The sequence below is a fragment of the Colius striatus genome, chromosome 2 (assembly GCF_028858725.1).
Source record: "Colius striatus isolate bColStr4 chromosome 2, bColStr4.1.hap1, whole genome shotgun sequence".
Lineage (NCBI taxonomy): Eukaryota > Metazoa > Chordata > Aves > Coliiformes > Coliidae > Colius > Colius striatus.
This window is the reverse complement of record NC_084760.1, coordinates 58016898-58041880: the sequence shown is the minus strand read 5'-3', so window position 1 is coordinate 58041880 and position 24983 is coordinate 58016898. Positions and strand designations below refer to the sequence as shown.

The window sequence follows — 24983 nt, the reverse complement described above, 5'->3', positions numbered from 1 at the left end:
AGAATTTATAAGTCCTTAATACCCTTAATGCTGTCCATATGCTGTGCTAAAATCCTTAGGAATCTGTAAAAATAAAAATCAAGAAGATAGTTATGGGCTCCAAAAGCTGAAGAGACCTAAGCCAGTCTAACAGCTAAAGATTTGTCAGTTGGATCCTAATGCTTCTAAACCTTTGGCGTAACAAATGTTGCCTTTGAGAACTTATCCCATCATATCTGGGCATCTTAAATCACTACACAGAAATAATTTTTTTTTTTTTAAATGCTCTACTTCTAAATAGAGGGCAGAGTCCTGGCATCTGTGCTTCTGCCCCAAGTACTGTCCTTCTGTGCCACAATCAGCATGAGCTTTTCTTAGATTTACGCTTGTGGGCATATGGACAACTGGAAGTCATTTGGAGATGCCAGTTGTCCTCATTTGTCTTACTTTTATCCTTATCCACTGTCAGTTGCTAAGGACGGTAGTAGTAGTTTTACTCTGGAGCAGTACGCAGTCAGATTGTCTCACATATGCTTTTGAATAAGAGGAGAGCAAGAGAAGCCATTACAAGGACTGGCATATCTGTGTATACGGGTATTTTCCAACAGACAATTCCAACAGTTGATTCCTCAGCCTGTGTTGGGTTTAAACACACATTTGTCCGGTACCTGCTAAAGACTTGTCAGATGGAAGCAATTGAATGCTCTTATAACTTACAGACTTTCCACACCCATTTGAAAACCCAAGACTTTTAAAAGCTATGGGTCATTACTGGTTTGGAGGCTACTCTCTGCCCATGGGATTAAGAAATTCTGCAAGTTCTCCTATCTTTTGTTGGTAGCCTTTTGTTAGACAACAATTGCTTTCTTCCTTTCACACCAACTATTCATGTTGCTGGGTTTTATTTTCTGATCCACTCATAGTAAACTGATGCACCAGCACAGCATTATAATGAATTTCTATTTGGGTAGGCAAAAGTTGGATTGTCGTGAGTAATCGAATTACTCCTCTGGAGACAGGATTTCTAAGTAAAGTGATGAGGTGAAGCGATTATAGCTGTAACCCTTACAAGCATAAAAAGATGTGTTATGCTAATCCTTTGTGAATGGGTTGAATTGAAAGCGAAGGGAATAAAAAAGAATGCTCTTGGCAGAAGAAGGGAGTATGAAAGGACTACTGTGTCATTTATTCCCTTTTCATTCATTCTCTGTTGCTATAGAGAAAAAAAAAAGTAGAGGTAAACTGGAGTGCTTTACCTTTCAAATCTGTCATTCAAATCATTTAATCTTAAACTGTCTGAAATACTGTGTACAAAATCAAGGTAGAAAAAATATAGGAGGAAGGATAGGGATAGCGAAAAGGAATGTGTGAAAAAGTGTCAGTAAGTGTAGTTGCCTTATTTTGGTTTGCTAAACCTGGTATGACCTTATCTTACCTTGGTGTAAAAGCAGGAGAATGAAGTGGGGGAAAAAGACACTGTGCAAAATAGGAGCTATGCAAAACATTACCTTTTATCTGCAAACATATATAGCTCAAGTGTGAGATACTTGTTACCTCCAGGCTTGTTTATTTTCTGTTTCAGCCTTTTTCAGCTGTTAAATAGGAGTGGTCTGTCTCAATACCTGGAAAGACTTTCAAAGGTTCAACTAGGAGAGATGGCATGCAAATTACAGTGCAGTGATGAACTGAATAGAGCAGCATATAAATGTGTTAATTGGAGAAGAAGAAATAACGTTTCTGCATTTTACGTGACCAACCTGAATATAAATGGCCAATGGTATAAATTGGTTTTTGTTTTCTCTTGTTTTTCAAGATTTCAAACAATTGCCATTGTCACTGTTTTTTTCCCTTTCTGCATACTTTTTGGAGGATGGGGAAGTTGATACTGGCCACCAACTAAGCACCCATACAGCTACTCTCTTTGCCCACCAGCACGATTGGGAAGAGAATGAGAAGAGCAGAAGTAAGAAAACTTGTGAGATTAGGTAGATGGTTTAATAAGTAAAGGAAATTTTAAAAAAAAAAAAAAAGTGATACAAAGGCAGCCTCCCACAGACAGTCCAGTGCCCAAACAGTCTCTGAGCTATTCTTGCTTTGGAAAAATGAAACTTCCAGATTTTCTTCTGAGCATGACACTGTATGGTATGGAATATCCCTTTGGTCAGCTGGGGTCAACTCTCCTGGTTGCAGCACCCCCAGCCCACTCGCTGAGTAGAAGCATGAAAAACAGAGAAAACCTTGGTGCTGTGCAAGCACTGCTTGGTGATAACTAAAACATCCCTGTGTATCAACACCGTTTTGGTCACAAATCTAAAACACAGCACCCTATGGGCTCTCATAAGGAAAGTTCATTCCATGCCAGCTGGACACAGTGCATTCTCTAAGAAAGCTTACATTTTGTGGTTATGCTTTTCAGCATGTTATTTTTCCAAGGAGAAGGTCAGAGAAAGTTTGGGCAAAATTTCTTCCGCTGTGTATGTCTACAGTGATGATTCAAATTTCCTGGTCTGAAGATTGATAGTAATGAAGTCCTCCGTTGGCTCTAAATTAAGTGGGGGGTGGAAACCAAAAAATAACCAATGGACACAAGGAGATGAGCTGGTTATTTTTCCCTGTCAGGTATCTATTTTAACTGAAGTTTAAAAGCAGAAGCTTTGATGGAAAAGGAGAAAAAAACTACATTATACTTGCATTTCCCCCAAATTCCCTGAGTTCAACCTCCCTGAAAAGCCTCTGTTTGCTACTCTCTTACTATTTTGCCCATATCCCTCTTGAAGTTTTTTAAGGTATTAGCCAAAGTGAAAAGACTTGTTTTAGTCTTAGAACTGATTTTCAAACCATTCCTATTCATTTCATGGTGACTAGAACAGACCCTTGTGCACAAGGAGCCCTGTCTGAAAAGGAAGGGATAACCCAGCTCTGAACCTAATTTGCCCTAACCTCAGCTATAAACTTCCCTCATCCAGTGTTAAAGACAGGAATGAAATCCAAGCTGTAGTATTTTGTTACTGGATTATTTCATAGGCCAAACAGGTAAGAAAGGTCTTTACAAAACACTGAACAGGAGCCTCTTAGAGTTGTTAACCACTTACAGTAGCACAGGCATAGTAAGAACACTATAGGAAAAGGATATTTAGTTTTAATGACTAAGTACTTGTCAGCATAAAAAGCTAATTCTTCTAGGGTTACAGGATGAGGAATATTTGGCTTTAGATAAAACCAAACCAAACAAACAAAAAATACAGTTTTAATTTGACTGTTGACATCACTGGGTTTTCAATCAACAATTGTAATTAAAGTTTCTTAAATATTAATGATACTTTTTACCCTTGCCAAAAGTAAAGATCAGTGTAAGATGGTTCAATGCAACAAAACTTGATTTGAATTGTCATTCACTAGGTAAACATTGTTAAGTCAATCAACTAAGTGAGAATGAAATTCAGTTTGTATATAGCAATGCAGTAAAACATTCGATGTATTTTACTGTTTCTTGAAAAAGGCTTTACAAGTACACAATAAACAGAAAAATGATATTATATAAAAAGTATCTTCTGGTGATGAAACTGATTTAATAAACACCTGCAATATCTATGAGTGTTTAATAAAGTCTTTTTTTGTTAGTGGGCATAAATACATTTTGCTGTAAATGAATGACTTTTTTGTGTATGTTTCTGCTGGGAGCTTAGAGCCAATACATATAGCAAACTCTTGAAAAATTTTGCAGTACATATTGCTTTTATGTAAAGTGAAGATCCTTAAATTGCCATTTTTATTCACTACATTTGGTGAAGCAGAAGATGAAGAGACTTGATTTTTTTTTTTTAGTAGTTTGTATTAAGAGTGTTGAACCACTCCTCTGTTTGTCCATCCTAGCATAGTCCGGCTGATTTCAACTGAAGATCCACTCTCAGGTGCACAGGGAGTTGTTTGATATCCCAAGTCTCAAGAGAATAGCTGAACGTAGAGAATATTTGAAGCAAAATTGACCATTTCTAGTTTAAAAACTTATTCACACTTTTAAAGAAACACTTTTGTGTTTACAACACTAATAAAAAAAATAAAACAATAAATAGACTGTGAAATATGGTCCTTACTCTGCTTATATTTAGGCTTACTCTGATTTCAATTCATTTATTTGATCAGGAAAGCTTACTTTGAAAAACAATTTCTTTGTACTTAGAAAAAAGTGTACAGGCTTAAAAACCTTTTAAGAAGCATCAGGAGTAGAAACAGTGCAATAGTTTGAGGCAGGAGTAGTTAGACTTGGGAGAAGGGAGAGGTCTGCATTTAGTGTATTTCTGTTAAGTAGAAGGTAACATCACTTCCCTCATTTCAGTGATATTGATTGGTTGGTTGGTTGGTTTTTACCTGCACAGTAAGAAACAGAAAGGAACATTTTTACTACAGCTAAAGTTGAAGATTTAGTAGCAGTGACCTGAGGTAATCGATATCACAAGGAGTTTGATCTGTAAATAACTCCATGCAGATCAGACAGTGCATTTCAGTCGTGAGTTGTAACACTCTTTTGCATTCTTCTTCTGCCCATCACATTTCGGCAGTTAGATGGTAGTTCTGTGTGGTGATAGCATATGTAGTAGCGTCTGGAGTTCCCAGCACAGGGGATGGCCTTTCTAGCGTGCACAAAGTAATGGGATTGTGGCTTTGGGAAGAAGCCATGGCTTTTGCTCAGAGTTTGGGTTTGCTCCTCTTTTCACTGGCATACATCACTCAGATACATATGCAGGGATATACAATTCAAGTCCAATCTATATTGCCGTTTACAACCAAAAAGCATTGATTTAATTAAAAATATGTTTTTAATCACCAAAGACTTTTAGACATTTTCTCTATCAACTATTAGCCTTTTTTCTTTTCTTGCATTTTATTTTTGCTTATTTTCTTCTACAGTTTTCCTTTTTGCTTTGTGGGCTTTTTTCTTTTTTTCTGTTTTCCTCATAGTTTAATTATTTTTTTGTTGTGTTTTCCGTGTTGTGCATATCTGGTTTTCAGACTCTCTTTCTTTTCATTTTTTATTTCCCTTGCCATGTCTCTGTATTTTCATTCTCCTGTCAGACCTAGGGCAGCTCCTTTAACGGCAAGCTGTCTTTCTGACAGTTAAAAACCCTGAATCACTTGTCTTTTATCTCCTTGCTCTTTCCTATGGCAGAGTTTCTCCAGCCCTGGGAATCCCCTGGGGAGAGGTCCACAAGCAAGTGAGAAGAGCATTTCAGGGAGGAAAGCAATCATGTGCTATAGGCAGTAAGTTCTTTCACCCAGTATGTAGCCATATTAATAGCAGCTTGAAAGGGTGCTTTCTATCCCCTTTCTAAGTTAATGAAACTTCAGCTGATCAAGACACTTTCTGGAAAGCAAGGACTAACTCATCTAATGTCTCTCTTCTGCTGGATTGAGAGGCAGGTCCTGAAGAGCAGTCTTCATCTTTATAGGCAATCAGTGGCCACTGAGAATCTTTTAGCAAAGCAGAGCATGAACTTTTTTCCCAAACACTCAAGGCCAGATGCTTAAAGCTGCAGTCAACTTTAAAAAGTGCGTAGAAACCAGCTCCAACTGAATCTCTGAGGATTGTTTTTGAAATTGCATCAACTTTAGAAAAAAGCCTCAAACATGAATCTAAGTGAAGTACTAAAACTGGAAGAAATACAAAGTTGAACCTATATTCTCCATATTTCAGAAAGTACTGTTTCATGCATGTATTTATGAAAACAAGGCAATAATAATGACTTAGAACAATGAGATGAACAGAGTCTCAGCCAATGTCTTCATGTACAAAGTAGCAATCTTGGAATAATTAAGGTTGGAAGGGACCTCTCGAGGTCATCTGGTCAAACCATGTAGATGTACCATTATGATGTAGCTTAGTTGAATCTAAACTGAAAGCTAACTTTGTTTGCTCAGGGCTTCATCAAGCTGAGTTTTGAATTTCTCCAAGGATGGAGATTCCTCTTTGGGCATCTGTCCCACTATTTGACCACTGTCATAGTGTTTGGTTTTTTTTTTAATGTTATGGTTTGGGATTTCCCTCACTGCAAGTCATGTCTGCTCCCTCTAGGCCTTTTGCTCTATGTCTCTCTGAGCAGAGTCTGGCTTTGTCTTCTCTAGATCCATCCACCCATGAGGGAGCTAAAGACGACAACAAGATCAGTTCTCTCCTTCCTTATTTTCTGCAATGCTGCTTTATACCCCCAGGTGCTACTGTGGTGTAGAGTTACTGCCCCAAGTATCGAGTGTTACACTTGTCTTTCTCGGTGAAAGAAAGTGGAATTAATTATTTTCCATGCAGAATATAACGTGTTACTGAATGGAAATATATGATCACAGGCGAAGATTGGAGGCACAGAATCTAACATATATTTTTACCAATTAAAATGAGTAAACCCCCTTAGTCTACAAAACTGAAAGATTACCAAATCCCTTCTCCTTTCTCAGTGGGGTAATGGTACTCCTAAATGATCAGTGAGGTAACAAAGAAGGTTCATCTTTAATACTGTAGATTTTGTAGGATTTGTATTTATTGCATGGTGAAAACAAATTAGTGTTAGTTGTGATTTTAGATCAAATTACATTTTTATTTCTTGCTTTTCCTTTTCAGCATTTCATCCTGCAGAGAAAAAAACACCCTGTTAGATAAACATTTATCTTCTAAAATGTTCTAGTGATCAAAAAATGCTTTTACAGTTTTCTTACAAAGTTTAATTTAGTACCAAGTTGTTTAATGTTTGGTTCAGAAGTATGTTGTAATTCTCTGCTTTCTATTTCTTAAACGCTTGAGGTATGCAAATAGTTTTGTATTGAGTTTCACTTTTGGAATATTCTGTAAGTAATACATGTGATTATACTGGATTGCACCATGTTTCTGTCTTCTTATTACACCAGTTAGGTGGGGGTAGGTCTTACTTGGAGATATTGTCATTGCATTGATTGGCTAATGTGTTTCCCCAAGTGTATGTTTCTTCTCAAACATTATTTAAAATGTGATAGTACATCTTATTTGTAAGAGCTGGTCAAGACATCTGAAAGTCATCTAGTCATCTCCTGTGTCTGAATATGTCAGGGTGTCTTGATCTACCCAAGCCTGAAAATTCTGGCTATCTAAGGAAGTTAATAGAAAATATGGCCTGGGTTTTAAGGAATAAAAAGCTGAAGCAAGTAATTCATTTAAGTTGTATCAAGTTAGCCACCAAGTAAAGCCATTTTTAACTTCCTTGAAGAGAAGTAAGGCAATTTTCACTGTGAATGGCCAGAAATACTCACTTATAAAAGTGAGCTCACACTGTGGAGCAGCCTGTTTGTTTCAAATTGCAAATCGCATTTTGCCAAAGGGACAAATTGAATGAGATACATACAGCTTTCTCTTAGACTGTGTCTCTGAACACTAAAGCACATTGTTTTCATGTCAATCTTTGTTTAATTCAATTTTTATTCTTACTTTAAAATGCAAATTTGGTTTTGCTTATTATTAAGCAAAGCTCAGTGCCTCAGTATAGATCTTTTTGCCACTTCATCTGCAAGAGTTCTTGGCACTCCTTCCGTTTAAGGTGATTTTCTCCTCCTCAGTCACATTTTAATCAGATCATAACTGACTGAAAACCCTAAAACCCGATTCAAAGCGTAAATACCAGTATAGTAATCTTCTTTGCCAGCAACCCATTACATAAATTATAATACAGTATTTGCATGTAGTAGTTGGCTTCATTTATTTTGACTTCTGTATGAATTTGAAGCTTTTGTTAGGTATGGTTTTTTTGTTTGGTTTTTTTTTTTTCCGATGATACAGTTGTATTTTCCCAGAGAAGCTATCTGGGAAAGCAACAGCCTAAGACATATCCAATACATATCCTCTGGATAAAAACAACTAAATGCTCCACTACCCACAAAACACACAGCTGAGGGGTCCAGAAATCCACTTTCAAGCTGACACATTTTAGTTCTTCATACTGTGCAACTCAGTACTACTTTTTCTACAGCCTGGCTGCCTTCTGTCAGAGTAAGCTTTGTACAACTGGAAACTGATTTATATTTACTTTTTATGAACCAGTGTAATACCAATATAAAAAGTTCATCTAACTTTAATCATGGAGGCTCTTTATTACATCTGGTTCCCTCATCACAGTTTTGTGTCAGTATTTACTTGAATAATGGAAATAACAAAAAATCTCATTTCTTTCAGAAGAGAGAAATTGATTAAGGTTTGAAGGCAACAGTATGTTTCAGTATGCTCTGAAAGTGGCAATATACATTAACAGTCTTCTTCCATATAGGCATGTTTTGTCCTGTAGTCTGCAGGACTTGGCACCTCTTCTTCCTGCCCAAAAGTTTCTTTGAAATATTGGTAACAGAGATATGTAAAGAGACAGTGACACAATATGAAAGGCTTTTAGTGTCATTACAGGACCTGATCTGAACTTGGTAGTCAATGGCAATCAGCCCAAAGCTGGGAACATTGATGTGTTTTCATACAGTTGTCACTGCATTAGCTGCATGCTGATGCAGTGTCATTACAGTTGCATAGATGTCAAATGTGGTAAACAAGCTTATAAACAGTCTTGTGACTTCTTACGCAGGGTTTAAGACTTAGGTAATGAGGCAGGAGATGTCAAAGCTTTCGGTCAGCTTAAGGCTGTTGCCCTCACATTGCAGCTGGTCTACCAGCATGGATAAGCACCACTGCTTTGATGTTTCAGCGCAAAATCAGGTGGCCTAGCCTAAAGGACTGACATAAGGCCTTTCAGATGTATTTGCATAAGCAGATTTGGAAGCAACTGCATAATTAGAGTAATGGCTTAGACAGTACTTGCGATGTGCAGCTGGATGATACCCAGAGGAGTGGAAGAGGAGATTTGCCTTTCCCTCATGCTCCGAGACCTCCAGTGGCTTGGACATTTATTAGTGATAAAAAGTTCAAGAGAACTTCAAGAGTTTTGACCCATGTAACTTTCTAAGAGTGGATGCTCTTCAAATGGGAAGATTTTAAAAAGAAGGGAAGTTCTTTGCCATGGGCATTGTACACCAGTGCATCCAGTGCATCATTTCCCAGCAAGTCCAGTGGGCTCCTTTAGATACTGAATCATGTCAGAAAAGTATTGTACAGCTGAAGAAGTTGCAAAAAATTTCCTAGATGGAGGAATAGAATTCACATGAAAGAAAGCATATTTTATTCTTTTAATTTATTTGAAAAAGTACCAAATTTTACAGGAAACAGAACACTGAAGGCTATCAGTCATGACAGTAAGAATCTGAGATACTAATAAACAATGAATGCTATTAAAGACTAGTTCTAGCATGTTATAAAGATTTATCTACTTGAGCTTGTAAAAACTGAGACCTCAGTCCAAAGGAAAACTAGTTCTTGGAGGGACTTCTGTGCATTTTCTCACATTTTGCCGTTCTGAATGACCAGCAATAACTGATGGATGCTATTAAAGGCTAGAATTGGCACTATATGACCTTTAATCTATGTGAGTTTGGGTTTTTTTCTGAAAGAATGAAGCAAACACACCATTCCTCCTCATTGCCTTTGTCATTGGATTCCATCCTCATTATTTTTAGCACTGCATTTGAACTAAGATAATTTTTCATCTTGGGATGAATCTGTATTTTGAGCTAGTGTGAATATAGTTTGGATTAAGAGTTTGCAGGTATGTGATGGAGGATAGTTAAGCTGTCCTTGCTTCCTTCAGTGGCACAGGTCTTCAGTAACTCTGCAACTCCTACCATTACCAGTAAATTCTCACTTACAATTTTATAGTTGCTTAAATTAGCAGAAGTTATTCACAGAATGTTATTTTCAATAAATATAGCAAAATGAAACTGCAGACATTTGAGAGTAATATTTTTTCCCATAAACCATGTTGTGTGCATATATAAAAGATAACGATCGTTATAATGTACTTTCTCAGCTAAACTTCTTAAATGTTACATGGTGGAAAGGGACATAAAGATGAGGTATTTGCTGTATTTGTTACCAAACATTGCTTTTATAGTAATTTTCTTTTCAGGTTTAATCCTGGGCTAACAAGCCATATAGGAGTCATAGTCAAAGGCAGAGAATTTCTTAATGCAGTTTTTGGCATAGTTTTATAACTCATACCAAGTAACAATTTATTGTTAAAAACACATGTGTTTGAAAGCAGGCTGTTTGTTCAGACTGAAAATTGAAAGTTGATTAATTTGTAATGTGGCCAAATACTAAGAACTACCCTCTCCTCCTCAAAAAATAACAAACCTGATTGCCTTTATATGTTTTCAGGAAAAATACTACATGTCTAACAATAGACCCATTATACTTAGGAAGTAATCACAGTGACCCTAAGAAACCGTTAACAGTCCATCCAATAAGACATTGCTAAATGGTTATGATCAGGTGGATCAGAGTGTTAGGGGACCATTCTCAACCAATACCCCTTTCCAGAAAATGATGGAGAAATTGTGGTTTATATTTCATTGTTTCAGTTTGATGCTTTACAACATACATGTTACGTATGCCTACAGCTGTTTTTTTACATACCTTTTAAAGAATTGTTAACTCACATGCAATGAAAAAAAAATTGGTTTGAGTCTTTAGATTCTCTATTTCCATATTGGCTACTGAGAATTGTGCATCAAGTGGCTCAAGAAAGTCTTACTCTGAAAACAGATTTTTTTTTTCCAAGACACAGAAAATGAACTAGATTACAAAATAAAAGAAGATTGCATTAGATGTTTCTCTTGGTTTTTCCAGTATTTCAAACAAGCACTTATTAGTATTGACCACAATTTCTATTTTAGGAGAACTTGCAGCTTTCTAAAATCTTAGTTCTAGCACAGAGTGGATTTTTTCAGAGTAAGTCTGAAGACTTTGCACTGTTGGTGACAATTTTGAAATTATAACCTGAGAAGGAACTTGAAACTTTGAAAAACACAGTACTAACACTAAAAATAAGCTATACTGATTCCTTTCAAATGTTTGTTCTCATTTGTTTAGAAGTTAGGGCAGATCAGAAAGGGAGGGGAGAAAAAAGATTATGCCATGGATTTTCAGGCCTCAAGTAGACTAATAAATAGATTCTCATTTATCCTTGGGATGTGTTTCCACTATGTAAACCCAACAACATCATTTGTTCTCTGTGTTTTGGAGTTGTTGGTTCCAGAGGCAAGCAGAGCGCAGTCACCTAGACTTCGTCATGGGCTGCAGCCAGGAGAAGCCTCCCCTCTCTAGGGCAGGGCTGCTGCAAGACAAGGAAGGAATGTGTTCCACTGACCTTGGAGTTTGCTCTTTGCTTTGAGAGGTGCCATTTTAGAAGCTGTAGCCCACATTGTTATCTTGTGTCCTGTCCTGGCTGAAACAACTGAACTTAGAAGCTGACAGCGTAACTTCAGCTTACATCTCTGTGCAAAATACGTTGTCACAGTTTCCATCTGCATTCACTCAGGACTTTTTATGTCCTGAGGATGTGGTTGCTTCACTGAGCCAGATCACTGAAAAGTAACTTGGTTATCTCTACATAAACAGCTGTTTCTTGCATGAGGAAAATAACTTACAAATCAAAAGCTGTACAACCTGTAGATTCTAAGATGCACTGAGCATCTTCATTCCTTATAACCATGTCATGTCCTTGATGTTCTTTTAAAGATAGTGAAGTACCTACAAAGTACATGCACAAGTAGTACATCTTAGTGGCAGAAGCAGTAGAAATGCATTGAAGGCACTCACCTGCTCTTCCAATGTGACCTGTGGACAGCAGGGAAGTGTTGCAGGAACATTGTCTCCTCAGCATTGTTCCTGCTTTGGCTCCCTTCATCTGCATATGTCCAAGGTTTCACAGCTAGTGAGACAAATGGATTCAGCACTTTCTTCACTGATACATCTGAGTCTTTTAAAGTCAACTCTTTCATAATTGGTTATAAATTCATGGACATTACTGTTTTCAGAGTAGTCATAGTGAATGTAAATTGCTTCTCGGTGGAACACTGCAAGAGTAAGTCCTCATTAATTTCAGTTTCAGTACATAGTAGCAGCAGACACTTGGTTCATCTGGTTCTGTTTTCTATGTAGTTTCCTACCAAAGTACTACCAATCGATGAACCAATCCAAAAGTCCTGGAAAGTAGTAAAGACAGAATTGATTTTTTTTTTTTTAATTTTAGTTATATTTGAGTTATCAAAACAATATATATTTACACTTGTGAGGGCTTAACAATATTGGTCAGGAACTATACCAGAATTTACATATTGCATTCTCATTATTGGATGGCAAGATGTGCTGGGCTAGTTTGTTTAATTAAAATCCATATAAATATTTATAAGCTGCAAGTTTATCATTTTAAAAGCATCCAGTAGCACAAGTTCAGGATATTTTTCTGCATTATCTGGAAGCAGGATATGTAAGCATGTGGTCACCTGTTTATCTGGTACTGTATTTGTATGCAGAGCCACTCATGGGACTTCCTGTGCTTCTACAGCATCTTGTACCATCACAAATATGACTAGAGGTTAGCCTGAAGCTGCATTTATTTTATGTTTGCACGCAAGCCATCCTTTGAGAGAGATCAAAAACCTCTTTCAGAAGAAGCTCATGAAACAGTGTCTCTATCCATTTCTGCAGTAATGACCTTTTATGTAGAGAACAGTGGTATCTAATTTTTTTCATATGAGGGCTTCATTTAATATCACAAAGAATTGGGGCATTCAAGACACTCTCTGTTAGGAATAGCCAGTGGCATCTGTGATTCTCCTTTATCCAAGCAAGGGACACAGATCAGGACAAATATGGATGCAGTATGTTGCAACACAAAGTGAAGCAGCAGGTGTCACCTCACTACTCTTCTTTCAGAACAGGTGTGAAGAGGCTGGTGATGCCAGACATTCCCATTTTCACCAGCAGAGCCTATTAAACTCTTCCTTGGGGAAGACATGGACCCTGGTTACCATGGTGACAGAAATGATCTTGAGACTTCAAAGCATGGATTGGAGAATCACATTTTCAGTACATAATCAAATACAGTTTTTAATGATGCTACCCTAAAAAAAAAGTGTAATTTAAAGTCTTGGAAGCAACAGCTTAGATGTGCTCAAACTCTAGAGAATTTCTGGCATGCTTTTATTTCCCAGAAATATCTTGTATTCCAAGAGTGAAGCTCTTGAGAAGATGGAAGACGTGAAGAAGGGGGAATTGTGGGGATTCCTTTCCCAGGAAATGTGTCTTCAGCTTTCAACCTTGGAAAAAAAAAAAAAAACTTAAAAGAGAGACCAGTGGTATAGCAAACTGACTCACATGAAGAAATCTGTAAGACTTCATGAATCATGTGCATAGTTTGCTGGAACAAGTTGCACATCCCATATCCCCCACTCCTGCAAAAGCACATTCAAGTGTTTTCATCAAATAGCATCAGCTGAGATGTGGGGATAGTTTAGCATAATTAAGCTAAAAGGGGTTACATGTCTTCTCTCTCTGAACTTGAATTTATTAATTAACTTTCAGACTTACAAAAGTTTCCTTAATTACAGAACTATTATCATTCTAGGAAAGCAGTAATGAAATAAAACTGATGGGAGACAGAATGGTCTTTCTGGGCAAAGGACTAAAACACAGGGCAAACCAGTCTAAAAGAAAATATTCATCAGAGAATCTCACTTAGTTTCTCGGAGAGAAAATACTTTTCTCAAATGGTAGACTGACATATCTCCAGAGCTGATTGAAAATCCAGTTTCATTTAATGTTATCCTGATGTTACCTTGTTATACTCCTGCAGACGTCATTCCTGGTTTTAATTAAAAGTTTTTGAATGCCACATAACAAAGGTGCGGAACAGATTATCTCATGCAGAGCTATCTTGAATATCAAGCTATGCAGCAATAACACCAGTTGTGAGAATTCAAAGATCTGCCATAAACAGAAATTAACATTCAAAGAAAATGCAGTGTAATAAAATAGCATCTTTTATAATGCATAAGACAGAGTTCCTTCCCTTGCTCACACAAAGGAAACCCAGCATCAAGTACTGTGAATGTTAAGAGTCAAATGGTGTGGTGAGAACGTTACGTATAAAATCTTGTTCAAAACCTCTGATTTAAAAGCTGTCTTTTAGAAGGCTGTCTGATCCCTAAGTGGTACCGTACAAGCAGCCCTGCATAATCTTACCAGAATGTTCTGCTTGAATAATTTTGTTTGGATGAGCTAGTAGAATATCATTATCTTCATTCCAACACCAATTCCTTAGGAAGGTGTAGGTGAATAGATTTTGTGCTGAGTCTCATAAATTCTCTGACAATTTTGCAAGGCTGTCTGTAAATTCTGAACCACAGAAGGAAGGAGAAGACAGGAAAGCGAGACGCACCGTGACTGGATTTCTTATGCCACAGTATACTTGAAAAAATAAGTATGACTATTATACATACACTCAATTTTGTAAGTGGATATTGGACTCTACCTCACCGACTGTTTAGAATTTTAGTGTCCCTGAGAGTGTTAGCAATCCTAGTCTTACTCACAGTTGAACTTCATGCTACTGATCACAGAAGTCAACTGATTGAATATTGTCCCAAAGTATCTATAAAAAAAGGAAAATTACTTCTTATATGGTGACTATTATTGGCAATGTGCAGACCCAGAATCACTGGATCGACTTATTTTATGAATTTTGTGAATGAGACTGTGGAATATGATTGCTGTAACTGTTCATTAGTTCCAAAGAAAGGCAAGTAGATAAGTTACAAAATCTAGCGTTCTCCTCCCAGTCTAGTTCATAAATCTTCTGTGTAAGGCAACTGTTCATATATGGGGGAAAATGTAGTTAACTCTTTCTTTCAGATTGGACACTCTCATCTTGCAAATTTTATGCAAGATGACTTTGTACTAGTTGAAAACTGTAGGATTATATCAGACTTACAGGGTCAAATTGTGAAAAATATAGTAATATGCAAGGATATTGTAAAAATTAACAATCAGTTGAAGGTCTGTCAGAGTAAGGCTGGCCAAAGGAAGTAATAGCCAATAGAGAGTCCCTTTTCATATGGTCATCATTCTGTTATCACACAAGATTTTTTAAAAAATCTATAAATGACCTTGTAATATAGTCTACCGTTGAAAATTTTAGAAAGAATTGGTAAGAATTTGTAAAGCAGGGATTTTTTAAAACTTGAATAATTTTAGGCCATCTTTACCTTGTTTAGAAATAGACAGTAGTTAATTCCAAATATCAAAATAATTCAGTTTTTAACTACTGTATCTCTTCAATTTAAAGAGAAGGATGCTGTGGGATACCATGTTAAAAGCTTGCAGAATTCAAGATGGAGGATGTCAGTATCTCTTCCCTTGGCTACTGATGTAGTTACTCCCATCACAGAAGGCCGGTAGATTGGTTAGACAAGATTTACCCTCGGTGAAGCATTGGTTAGTTGAGTTTCTTTGTTTGGCAAAACCAACAGTTGGGCCTAAAGAAAAGCAGCTTCAGAGAAAGTAAAATCCTGACAGTCTTCTGGTGTAGAGGATAGAGAGCAAATTCTCAAAAGTAAGCAGAATTTCTCTTGCTGGTCCTTGTGCAATCAGCAACTAGGAGACACTGACATATACATATAGGGTTGATACATAGGTATAAGATTTCTGTGATTATGTCCTTTATGTGTATGTGAGCTGACACATGCTTATTAGAATACACTTTGAGCTATCAAAATTAAAACATAGATAACTTTTGTAAATGACATTAAACGATGCTATGCTACATTCAGTGGCTTCCTCAGGATAATATACTTTGTTGCATATAATGCACGTAAATATAAATAATAAATTACAACGATTCATATCCATAATTGCCTTCATATAGTCCCCAAATGTAACATTTAGTCTAGAGAATGCATATATTATCTGTTGCTGAAAACATACATATGATAATCCTAGCTTCATTTAAGTAAAAGCAATTTTTCTGTTGATACTGGAGAGAGGGATAGCATTTTGCCTATGAATTTTAACATTTTGGATAGAGGAGGCTCACTCACTGTTTAGACGCTTGCTTAGTCTGTGACTATTCAGTACAATCTTCCTCTGCTTCTTTAAGACTCTGTGATATATTTCTAGTGGGAAACAGCTTTGTTTCAAAAACTGTCTGGATGTGTTCTTCTGTGACCTGATCTAGGTGGACCTGCTTGAGCAGGGAGGTGTACTAGATGATCTCCTGAGGTCCTTTCTAACCCCTACCATTCTGTGATTCTGTGTGTTAATGTCTCTTACTTCAAAGTCCTCGGTGTAAGGAAACCAGCATAAATGGATAACCAGTTGATATACTCCTGGCTTTACGTTGTTCTAAAGACTTGGACAGAGAGATATATTTTGAACAGTTACTGGTGTTTCAAACTCAATAATTTCTTACAGGATATATAATAAAACACCAGTGCCTAAGTTAGGTGAATAAGTAAACTCCCTCAGTAACTTTTCTTTCAGATTTTCTTGGAAGTGTATTAATTGTGCCTCTAAGGTAATCTTGCTGAATGAAGTAACATTGTGAGCAGCCAAGCAATAGTTTTAAACATGACTGAGAAGCACCTATGTTGCAGCTTGCTTTATCAAGCAATACAGGTTCTATCTTTCTCCACAGAAGTGTGCAATGAGTCTCTCATTCTTCCCCCCATACTCTTTCATCTCTCACTAATACTTTTGTGAAAATAGCACTATCCTGATCAAGGCTCAAAGCCTGTGCTTTAGATGTATTTTTGAGCCTTCAACTTTTGAAGTGTATCTTCACGTTACATCCAGTCCTTGTGATTCACATTTTGAAATCTTTCATAGACCTGGCCCTAAAATCTCTCTCCACACAAACTTCTTGCTCATGCTTTAGTTATTTTGCAGCTTGAGTAGTTCTTACCTTTGCTAGGTCAGAGCTACCCAGCTATGCTCACATTGTACTCATGGTGATTCCAGACACAGCAACTACCCTACTCCTGCATGCCTTCTCTATACCCTTCCCACATCCTTGCTGTTTCTCAGTACCCCAAACAGCAAGCATGACCTTTTTTTCCCATTGGCAAATAAAGCCATTTATATTTTAGCTTTGATTAGCCTTTTGACTCTACTGATTGGCCTTTTGACTCTGCGCTTATCAAATGTTCATTCATATTTGTCACATCCAACCCAGCTGATAGTAGACTGGGAGTTGATTCATTTTAAGCACTGGGAATCACAAATACCACCTTCTTCCAGTTCCACTCCAAAAGTCATTTCCTCTCTCAGCACTGTATGTGTATGAGGCATGAATTCTAGCTTCTATGGGAATGTATGTGATGTGTACATAGCTACACGTGCACACATCACTTACCTGATCCCGATTCTTACCCCTAGACACCTCAGCAACACACTTAATGCAAAAAATATACGTAGTATTGAATCCATGGAGGTTATGTATGCAAGTGTGCTATAGGCATGCATTTACACAAAGGAGGAAGCATTTAATATTTCTCAGCAGACAGAGTTCAAGCTGAAGGGGAGAGAGATGATTATGATGATGAAGTCTTATGATGATGATTAAGGTTTATGATTAAAGCACTCCCAGATCTCTCACCATCTACCTAGCTCTCACATGGGTGTCTGGAAGAGAGCTCTTTGCTAACTCAGAAGGTTGTTCTGAGGGTAAGTTCTTAGTAAGTGATTTAGATACTGCTGAGATGGAGATTACAGAAACGAGGTATTTTAAACAATAGTATGATCCTTCCCTCAAAAGATAATATGAGTTCCTACACACGCAATACAAGCAGAAATGTTCTGAGTAACCTGATTAAACCAAGAAAGTATTAGATACCAATTATCTCTGATATTGTCTACGCTGGCTTTCTGAAAGGCCTATGGAGTTGATTTTCAGGGGAGTGGTAGTCTTTTTCTGGTATGTTGAGAAGCATCCTCGTTTCAGAGTATAGGACATTTTCTCTGTAATGACATAGGCATGATGATGCCAACAGCTTGTAACTACTCCATGTGCAGCCTCTGTGAGGGGAGAGAGGTCAAGCTGCATCTGCTTCATGCTGAGTGGAGAGTGAGAGAAGGGTCAGAGGGAGAGCACATATGCCTATCCATGCTTCTGAGTAGGGGAAAGGCAAAGTGTCAAGCCATGGCTTTGGAAAGTAAGAACTAGAGAACCGAAGAGCTGTTTTACAAGTAAACTCCTCATGGGATTTTACCCCTGGCTGAAATCCATTTATATATTTACCAAGCTGGAAAACCCCACGTTCCTGATCCTTTGTACTGGCTGCATCAGAGGCTGTGATGCAAAGAGGTGCAGACTGGATGGCTGTATGCTTTCATGTATATTCTGTTTTCCCCTCTGCTATAAACTGTGGCCTCAACCCACTCAGCTGTGTTACAGAGTGGTATGTAGAACAGTGATTTTCTTTTTAGGACCTATAAACAGAAATAAAACTACTGCTGACTTTAGGCTTAGCGTTGTAAATGATCTTATTTGGAGAATCAAAATTCCTAGTAGAATGCCATAAGGTGAAATAATAAACAAAGGTAGATTGGAAATGGATGAGGAGGGAAAGGACTAGAGATTAGGATGCTGATTGCAGCTTAGAAAAATGTGCAATTTACTGTTTGCGAGTTGACTAATATTCACTAGTCAATGTTAAATATTAATATTTAATATCTGAAGAAATATAACAAGGCAGTAATGGTGATTTATTTAAGACATTGTCTCTGCTTTGTCTTCTGCTTTGCTATACAGTAGTATGTTTGGAAATCCAAATGCATATGCACTTCTGTGTATGTGAAGTTATATATATGTGAATCTATATACATATATAGTCACATATTTGCTGTTGTAAATGTGTGGCACATAGCTTGAAATTTACAGTGTATCTGTATACATACATGTAGATAGATCTATGAACATATGATGCAAATATCTCTATTCTGGCTACTGTTACACGCATATTTGGAAGTTACCAACAATGACAATTTTCTTGTCTTTACTACTTACATGTTTAAACAACTTCTTTTTTGATTCATTTAGCAGCAGCAACAGAGGAACCTGAGGTGATTCCTGATCCAGCAAAACAAACAGATCGAGTGGTGAAAATAGCAGGAATAAGTGCTGGAATTCTGGTATTCATCCTCCTTCTCCTTGTTGTCATATTGATTGTCAAAAAAAGGTAAGAAAATTATCTGTGCTGATCGCTCTTTGTTTTTTTTTCCCTTTATACCAAACAATAACTAAGTGGATATTTTTTACAGATCTTTTAAAAATTTTCAGGAGCAGTAGTTCACATCCATTTTTGGATGAGTTCTTTGTGGTTTTATTTTTTTAATACTTAGAATCCAATAGCTATACATTTTCTCATTTATTTGCAAGTAGTTTTAAGTTGCAGTTGGAGGAATGTACAGAATGTAAAAATAGATGGATTTGAAATTTGTGGAGTCCTTTTTGTTTTTTAAAGCAAGGAAAGAAAGAATAACTTACTGCACTTTTCATATTGTAATCACCTAATGAATTTGATTTTCTATATGCAGCTCTAATGAGTTATTTGTATCTCTTATCCAACTTGCAAAGTAATGTAATTTTATACCTCTGTTTATGCTCTTGTAAACCTGAAGTTTTTTCTTAAAAGTCATACCACATCACTGTAAAATTATCTAGTGAGTCCTTAGTGCATGAAATTGTTTAAAAGTGTATTAATTTGGATGAATTTTAATTTTTTCAGTGCTTTCCTAGACAGTGAGCAATATCGCCATCTTCTGGCATTGTGCAATGCTAATTACTAATCCAAATGCTCCTACCTGTAGTATGTTGTGCAACCCTGTTGCTCGGTTAGTTTGCTGAAGTCTCGACTTCCCAGTAGTTCAAGCTCTTTTAACCTGGCATGAAAGTTCAGAATAAATCCGTAGTTACAGCATAGAAACCAATCCTTTTCTTTCCATGCACTCCCTTCCCTGCAGGTCCCCTTTTCAGGCCATAAGCTGATTTATCTCGGGTAGAATGAGACCTTTGTCTTCCCGTGGTGTGTGCTTTGCTTCCCTTGCCTTTTGCAGAAGTCTTAAATAAAAGTATATTTGTAAATGTTGCAAATGTTCCTCTGAAATGCAGCTTGCTGTTATTTTTAAAGATGAAAATTATACCTTTTTCTATATGTTATAATTACTGGTTTGCATTAGATTTTTTTAATTTATTGCCTCTTTACAATTATTCCTGGAGATATATAACTTGGAGAAGAAACGTCTGCATTAGAAACATTAGGTATGCTTATAGTGTTCTGTGTTAGTTAGCTACATATGTGATTTTTCCCAAAAGTGCTTTTACTTTTCTCTGTTGTTTACCTCTGTGGTTGAGAATTAACACATATGCAAAAGGTCCAACTCACCATATGCAAAAAAGAACTACAGTTGGCCAATTTTCTTTTTTTAAACATCTTCTGAAAAACAACAACAAAAGTTGTTTTTCAGCTTTCAGGAAGAAATCTCTATTTTATAGCTTAATTGTAAGATATGTACTGGGTAGTGTCATCTTCTCAGTGTGTGTTGCAATAGTCCCCTTCTGTATAACAGAAGACTCTGTGTGTGTTTGTGTGTGTGTGTGTGAGAGAGAGAGAGAGAGAGATTGTGTACCACTATATATTATCAATCACTTCCAGATGGGATTGACTTGTTTTTCAGGTAACAAAAAAAAAACCTTAAAAGTCAATGTGTTCATTTTTCCTGTCCTTTTTACCTCTTGCATTGAGTCCTTTTAGACTCTTACTTTCCCTGTTTAATTGTTTGATAAAAGTAAGTTAATCATGTCTGTGAAATGATATTTTTAAAATTCCCCTTTTTTCATCTTCCCTTTTCTAAACTCGTGAAGTCAGTACCCTCTTAGGAATGACACTTGATCATCTTTCTAAAGCACATAACATTATAAACTCCTGTAATATTTTGTATTCAAAATAAGTGAGAAACTAACCTGTTCAATGAATCTTTAATGTTTGGCAATTTTTCATTATGATAGTTAAATTGATTGTCTATTGCATATGTTGTAGGTGTGCCATTCGCTCCCGCCACCCCACTTAGGGAAGTGGACAGGCTTTTCTTAGCACCAGCTTTAAGCAAGATCTCTTTCAGAAAGTGTAGAAAACCTTTATATACCTCACTGAATGTAGTCCATCTAGTGAATCAGGGCAATCCACATAATGAAGTCAGGAACAGCTGTAAAAACTCTGACACATTCACACATACATAAACACACTTCACTTAGTTGTGGTGGGACTGAAAACCAATCCGTTTGAATCATCTTCCATAGTGTACAGATTCGGTGATCCATTATGTAGTATCCCTTTTGGTACCTGAATTGACCACAGCTGCTTACATAGCGAAGTCGATAAAACAGCGGTTTCTGCATTTTCATTGGTTTATTAAGTGGTATGCACAGCTATCGCTATCTCAATCTGATTAAATGCAGCATTACATTTCATTGGAAAATGGAGTACTAAGCAATTTAGTTCACAAGCTTGAAATGTTTTAGGCTTTGCCTGATCATTTTGTACAAATTGGTTGGAAGTTTTCCCGAATGAAGCTCGTAACAGCTCTGACAGAGTTTTACTGGAGTAATCAAACCAACTAAGAAAAGGGATACTGCATCTTCAACAAGCAATGCCATTTTTATTTTCTAAGTCATTACTGGACTATTTCCAGATGTCCTTCATTTCCTTCCATTTGTTTACCTTCCATATTTTTAATGCTTAGCATGACTACATCAGCCTTTCCAAATGTAAGATTTTGAAATAGAAATCATATGTTTGCACTCAGGAAATGTGTGGTGTATATGTCAGTACACACATATCTGTTGTAAATGTGCATTCTTTACAATGTGTGTACTCATATAGCTACATATAGTACACATTCAAACATATACATACACACCTGTGTACTGATAAAGATGTTAAAATGCATTACATGAAATTTGTTTTCTGACTAATTGTATTTATTACTGCAATCTTTAGTTTTTGTAACTGAAAAGTAAAAAGCATAGTTACTGCACAAGATTTGTACACAGCTGTTCATTTGTCATGACATCTAGGTGGTAATCATTATATTATGCTGAACTGCATGTTGGAAATACACAATCCATTTAATTTTCAATTTTTTTTGGCAATAAATGAAATCTCAGCATGTAATTTTCTCAAGTGATCCTTTTTAAAAACAAATCATTTTTATATGCTAGTGTATTTTTTTTTAATTGCATGGCAAAGTAAAGCTAGTTTGTGCATGAGCAAGTTGAAATGCTAATCAAAGAAACATGAATTTTTCAATTTTTTTTTTTTTTAACGCACATTTCTCTGCTTTGTTGGATGTGACAGAGTCACGCTTTTCATTCACCATTGCTTCTCTTTTTCCACTGTCTGTGATTTGCTTGCCAGGAGGAGCTACTATTCTTACTCCTACTATCTGTAAGTAGAATACGGGTGACTTACTATTTTACATGTTTTAAAGATGCAGTATCCCTTTTAAAAAAAGAAAAACAGTCTCTATAATTTTCCTAAAATTTTCTTTATAGTTACCTTTCTTGGTTCTCAGGTGTGAAAAATTGCTTGTACCATTGTTCCTGATACTCCTACCCTGTGTTTTTTTTAAAGGGATATTGTATTTCTAACTGTATATTGAGACTTTTGCTTTTTGCTACAGTTTTTCCCATAACTATCATTTTAGTTTATTATAATCATAATTTAATTTTTGTTATTATTCACAGCAGCACATCACACTAAGGGAAAAAAAAATCTTTTCCTGTTTCCTAGCTCAAGAACTGTGCTTGTAAAGCACAAATTTTTCTTTTGTAGAGTATCACTTACCAGGAGCAATCCTGTGCACTACTTTTTGCTACACAGATCATAGGCAGATGCCAGACCTTTATAAGTAGATCTCTGCCCTCCCAGTGGCAGAGCAACACACCTATAAGGCTTTTTATACAGAAATTCTTTTCCTAAAGTGGTCTTCATCTACTGCTTGTGAAGTGCTTTGTCTACACATTTTAAAGTGAGGATCTTAGTTTATGACATCGGTTTGCATAAAGTTTCACTTCATTGAAAGAAAATTGACTTTTTTTATACATTTTGACCAAATGAGTTTTTGTGAGGGCTGCAGCACTTTTGTCTATGATTGAGCAAAGCAGAAAGAAATTTAAAGAAATGCATAAAGCCCTTGACTTCAGAGGGGAGACAAGAATGCACTCAAGTGCTTTGATGAACCCCTGGTGTCTGATAATGATGTTCTTCCATTTTTAAGCAGAGTTGACTTCTTAAACAAACTTTAAAAAAGTGCTAAGCTGGCTTAACTAACTGCCATTCTCCATTTTATAATTTCCTTGCTAAATAACAATTGCTTCTGCTTGAAATAATTAACTGCACAGTTTCATCCTATGATGGAGCACTTTTCCCTTCCAGCTCCCACTGAAACACCCACCTGTGCAGGTTCACCCAACTGGATCCTTTAGCAGATAACAAGAATCATTTACACTTTCTGTCAGCCTCAAGTACTTTAACCTAATGATTTGCTTAACTATCATGAAACATAGATTGCATGTGGCTTTAACCAAATCAGGGAGGAGAAAAAAAGAAAAGACAAAAGAAGTTGTCAAACCTCAAGGGAGCGTGGAGCTGTTGAACAGTAAAGCTGTCCTCCTATTTCCTAGCAGCTTTGGGTTGCAATGGTATGACAGAGTAAGCCTTTTTAGGAGCTGAAGCAGAGCATAAGAATTAGGAAGTAGCTACTGTAATAAGCTCATAACTTGACAGCTTTAATAGTTGTTGATTTATTTAGCATAGCTAGCAAGTTTTATTACAAAGTGATGCTTCAAAGGACTTATGTAGCCAAGAGATGAGATTTAATAGTCTTTTTGTTCCATTTCTGAGGTGGTGTTAGAAAAAGGCAGTCTTCAACGTGTGGAGACTATCTGAAAGGCTTTGAAACTTTAAAACCAGTCTGAACTAGAAATGACAGCTTTTTAAAGCTTTGATAGTATTGGGAAGCAGTTCTAAAACTCTAGTTTCACTCCTGGAAGTTCTGATAGTCCTCATTTGTCCAAGCAGAGTATCATTTGAACCATCTTTCTTTAAACGGGGAGTAATTGTATAAAATAAAGCATTTTAGGAAGAACATCCAACTCTCACTGGTTTGGTTTGTTGGGGTGTTTTTTAAGTTTTCACCAGACAACTGATATGCACAGAACCTTCATGTACACGACAAAAGTTTGATGAAAAAATGATAGATTTAGAGATCACTTATGGGATTTTTGTAGCCAAAGGGTTATTGAATAGCAATTTTCCAACTAGTCTTACTTGTAAATGAGAAAAAGGAGAGGGGGACACAAATAAGGAGATGAGTCTGGTGAAAGAATCTTTGTTATTCTCAGCAATGTTTTGTCCATCTATATCCTACTTTGTGGCTCCTTATTGTGAACCAAGACTACTAACTAAGGAAACAATCCTCTTAACATTTTCTTAAAGATGCAAAAATGTACAGTGCTTCCTGCCCTAGAGAGTGGTGTAGGTCCTTTCTAGTGGATGTTCCCAGGAACTAGCAAGTAAACGAATGAATAATTTAGACTAATATTCTTTTTGTCTACTGTAAGAGTGTGGCACAGCTAAAAGTTTATCAGAGAACAGAGGAAGAGCAAGCAGTCCTCTTGGAGAAATATAAGATAAACACTGTCTAAGCTGTTAGCAGGGTATTTAGTGATGTTTTATGTGGAAAAATTTGTGAAGCTAAGCTGTGCTTTAAACACACATTTTTAAGAACCCAGCATTTTCAGTGATGGTTTTTTTTCTCCTACATGGTGTCGGATTTATCCAAATAAGCAGGTTGGCTATGTATTACATTATAGTCAGAGCTTCTGAGGAAAACAGGGAGGTTTCAGAACAGTCTAATGTATGTCACAGGTTCCTGCAGAACCAAGATGCACTTTGTGCTGCATTTCATACTTCTTAATACTTGAGGAATGTACTTAAAGAGTAGTAGGCTTTAAGTGATAATTAAAATATATTATCTGCTTCCATCTGGACTT

At 36.6% G+C, this 24983-nt stretch overlaps 1 protein-coding gene across 2 annotated transcripts in view; it reads left to right on the top strand.

Annotated features, from left to right (window-relative positions):
* Positions 1–24983, top strand: part of PTPRK (protein tyrosine phosphatase receptor type K) — a 405248-nt gene that overhangs the window by 350689 nt on the left and 29576 nt on the right. The window contains exon 14 of one of the 2 annotated variants that reach the window (XM_061990648.1): positions 18972–19107. In XM_061990648.1, the coding sequence (XP_061846632.1) occupies positions 18972–19107 (136 nt within the window). Of the gene's footprint in view, positions 1–18968; positions 19108–24983 lie in introns of both variants that reach the window. The other variant, XM_061990647.1, reaches the window with a different exon arrangement.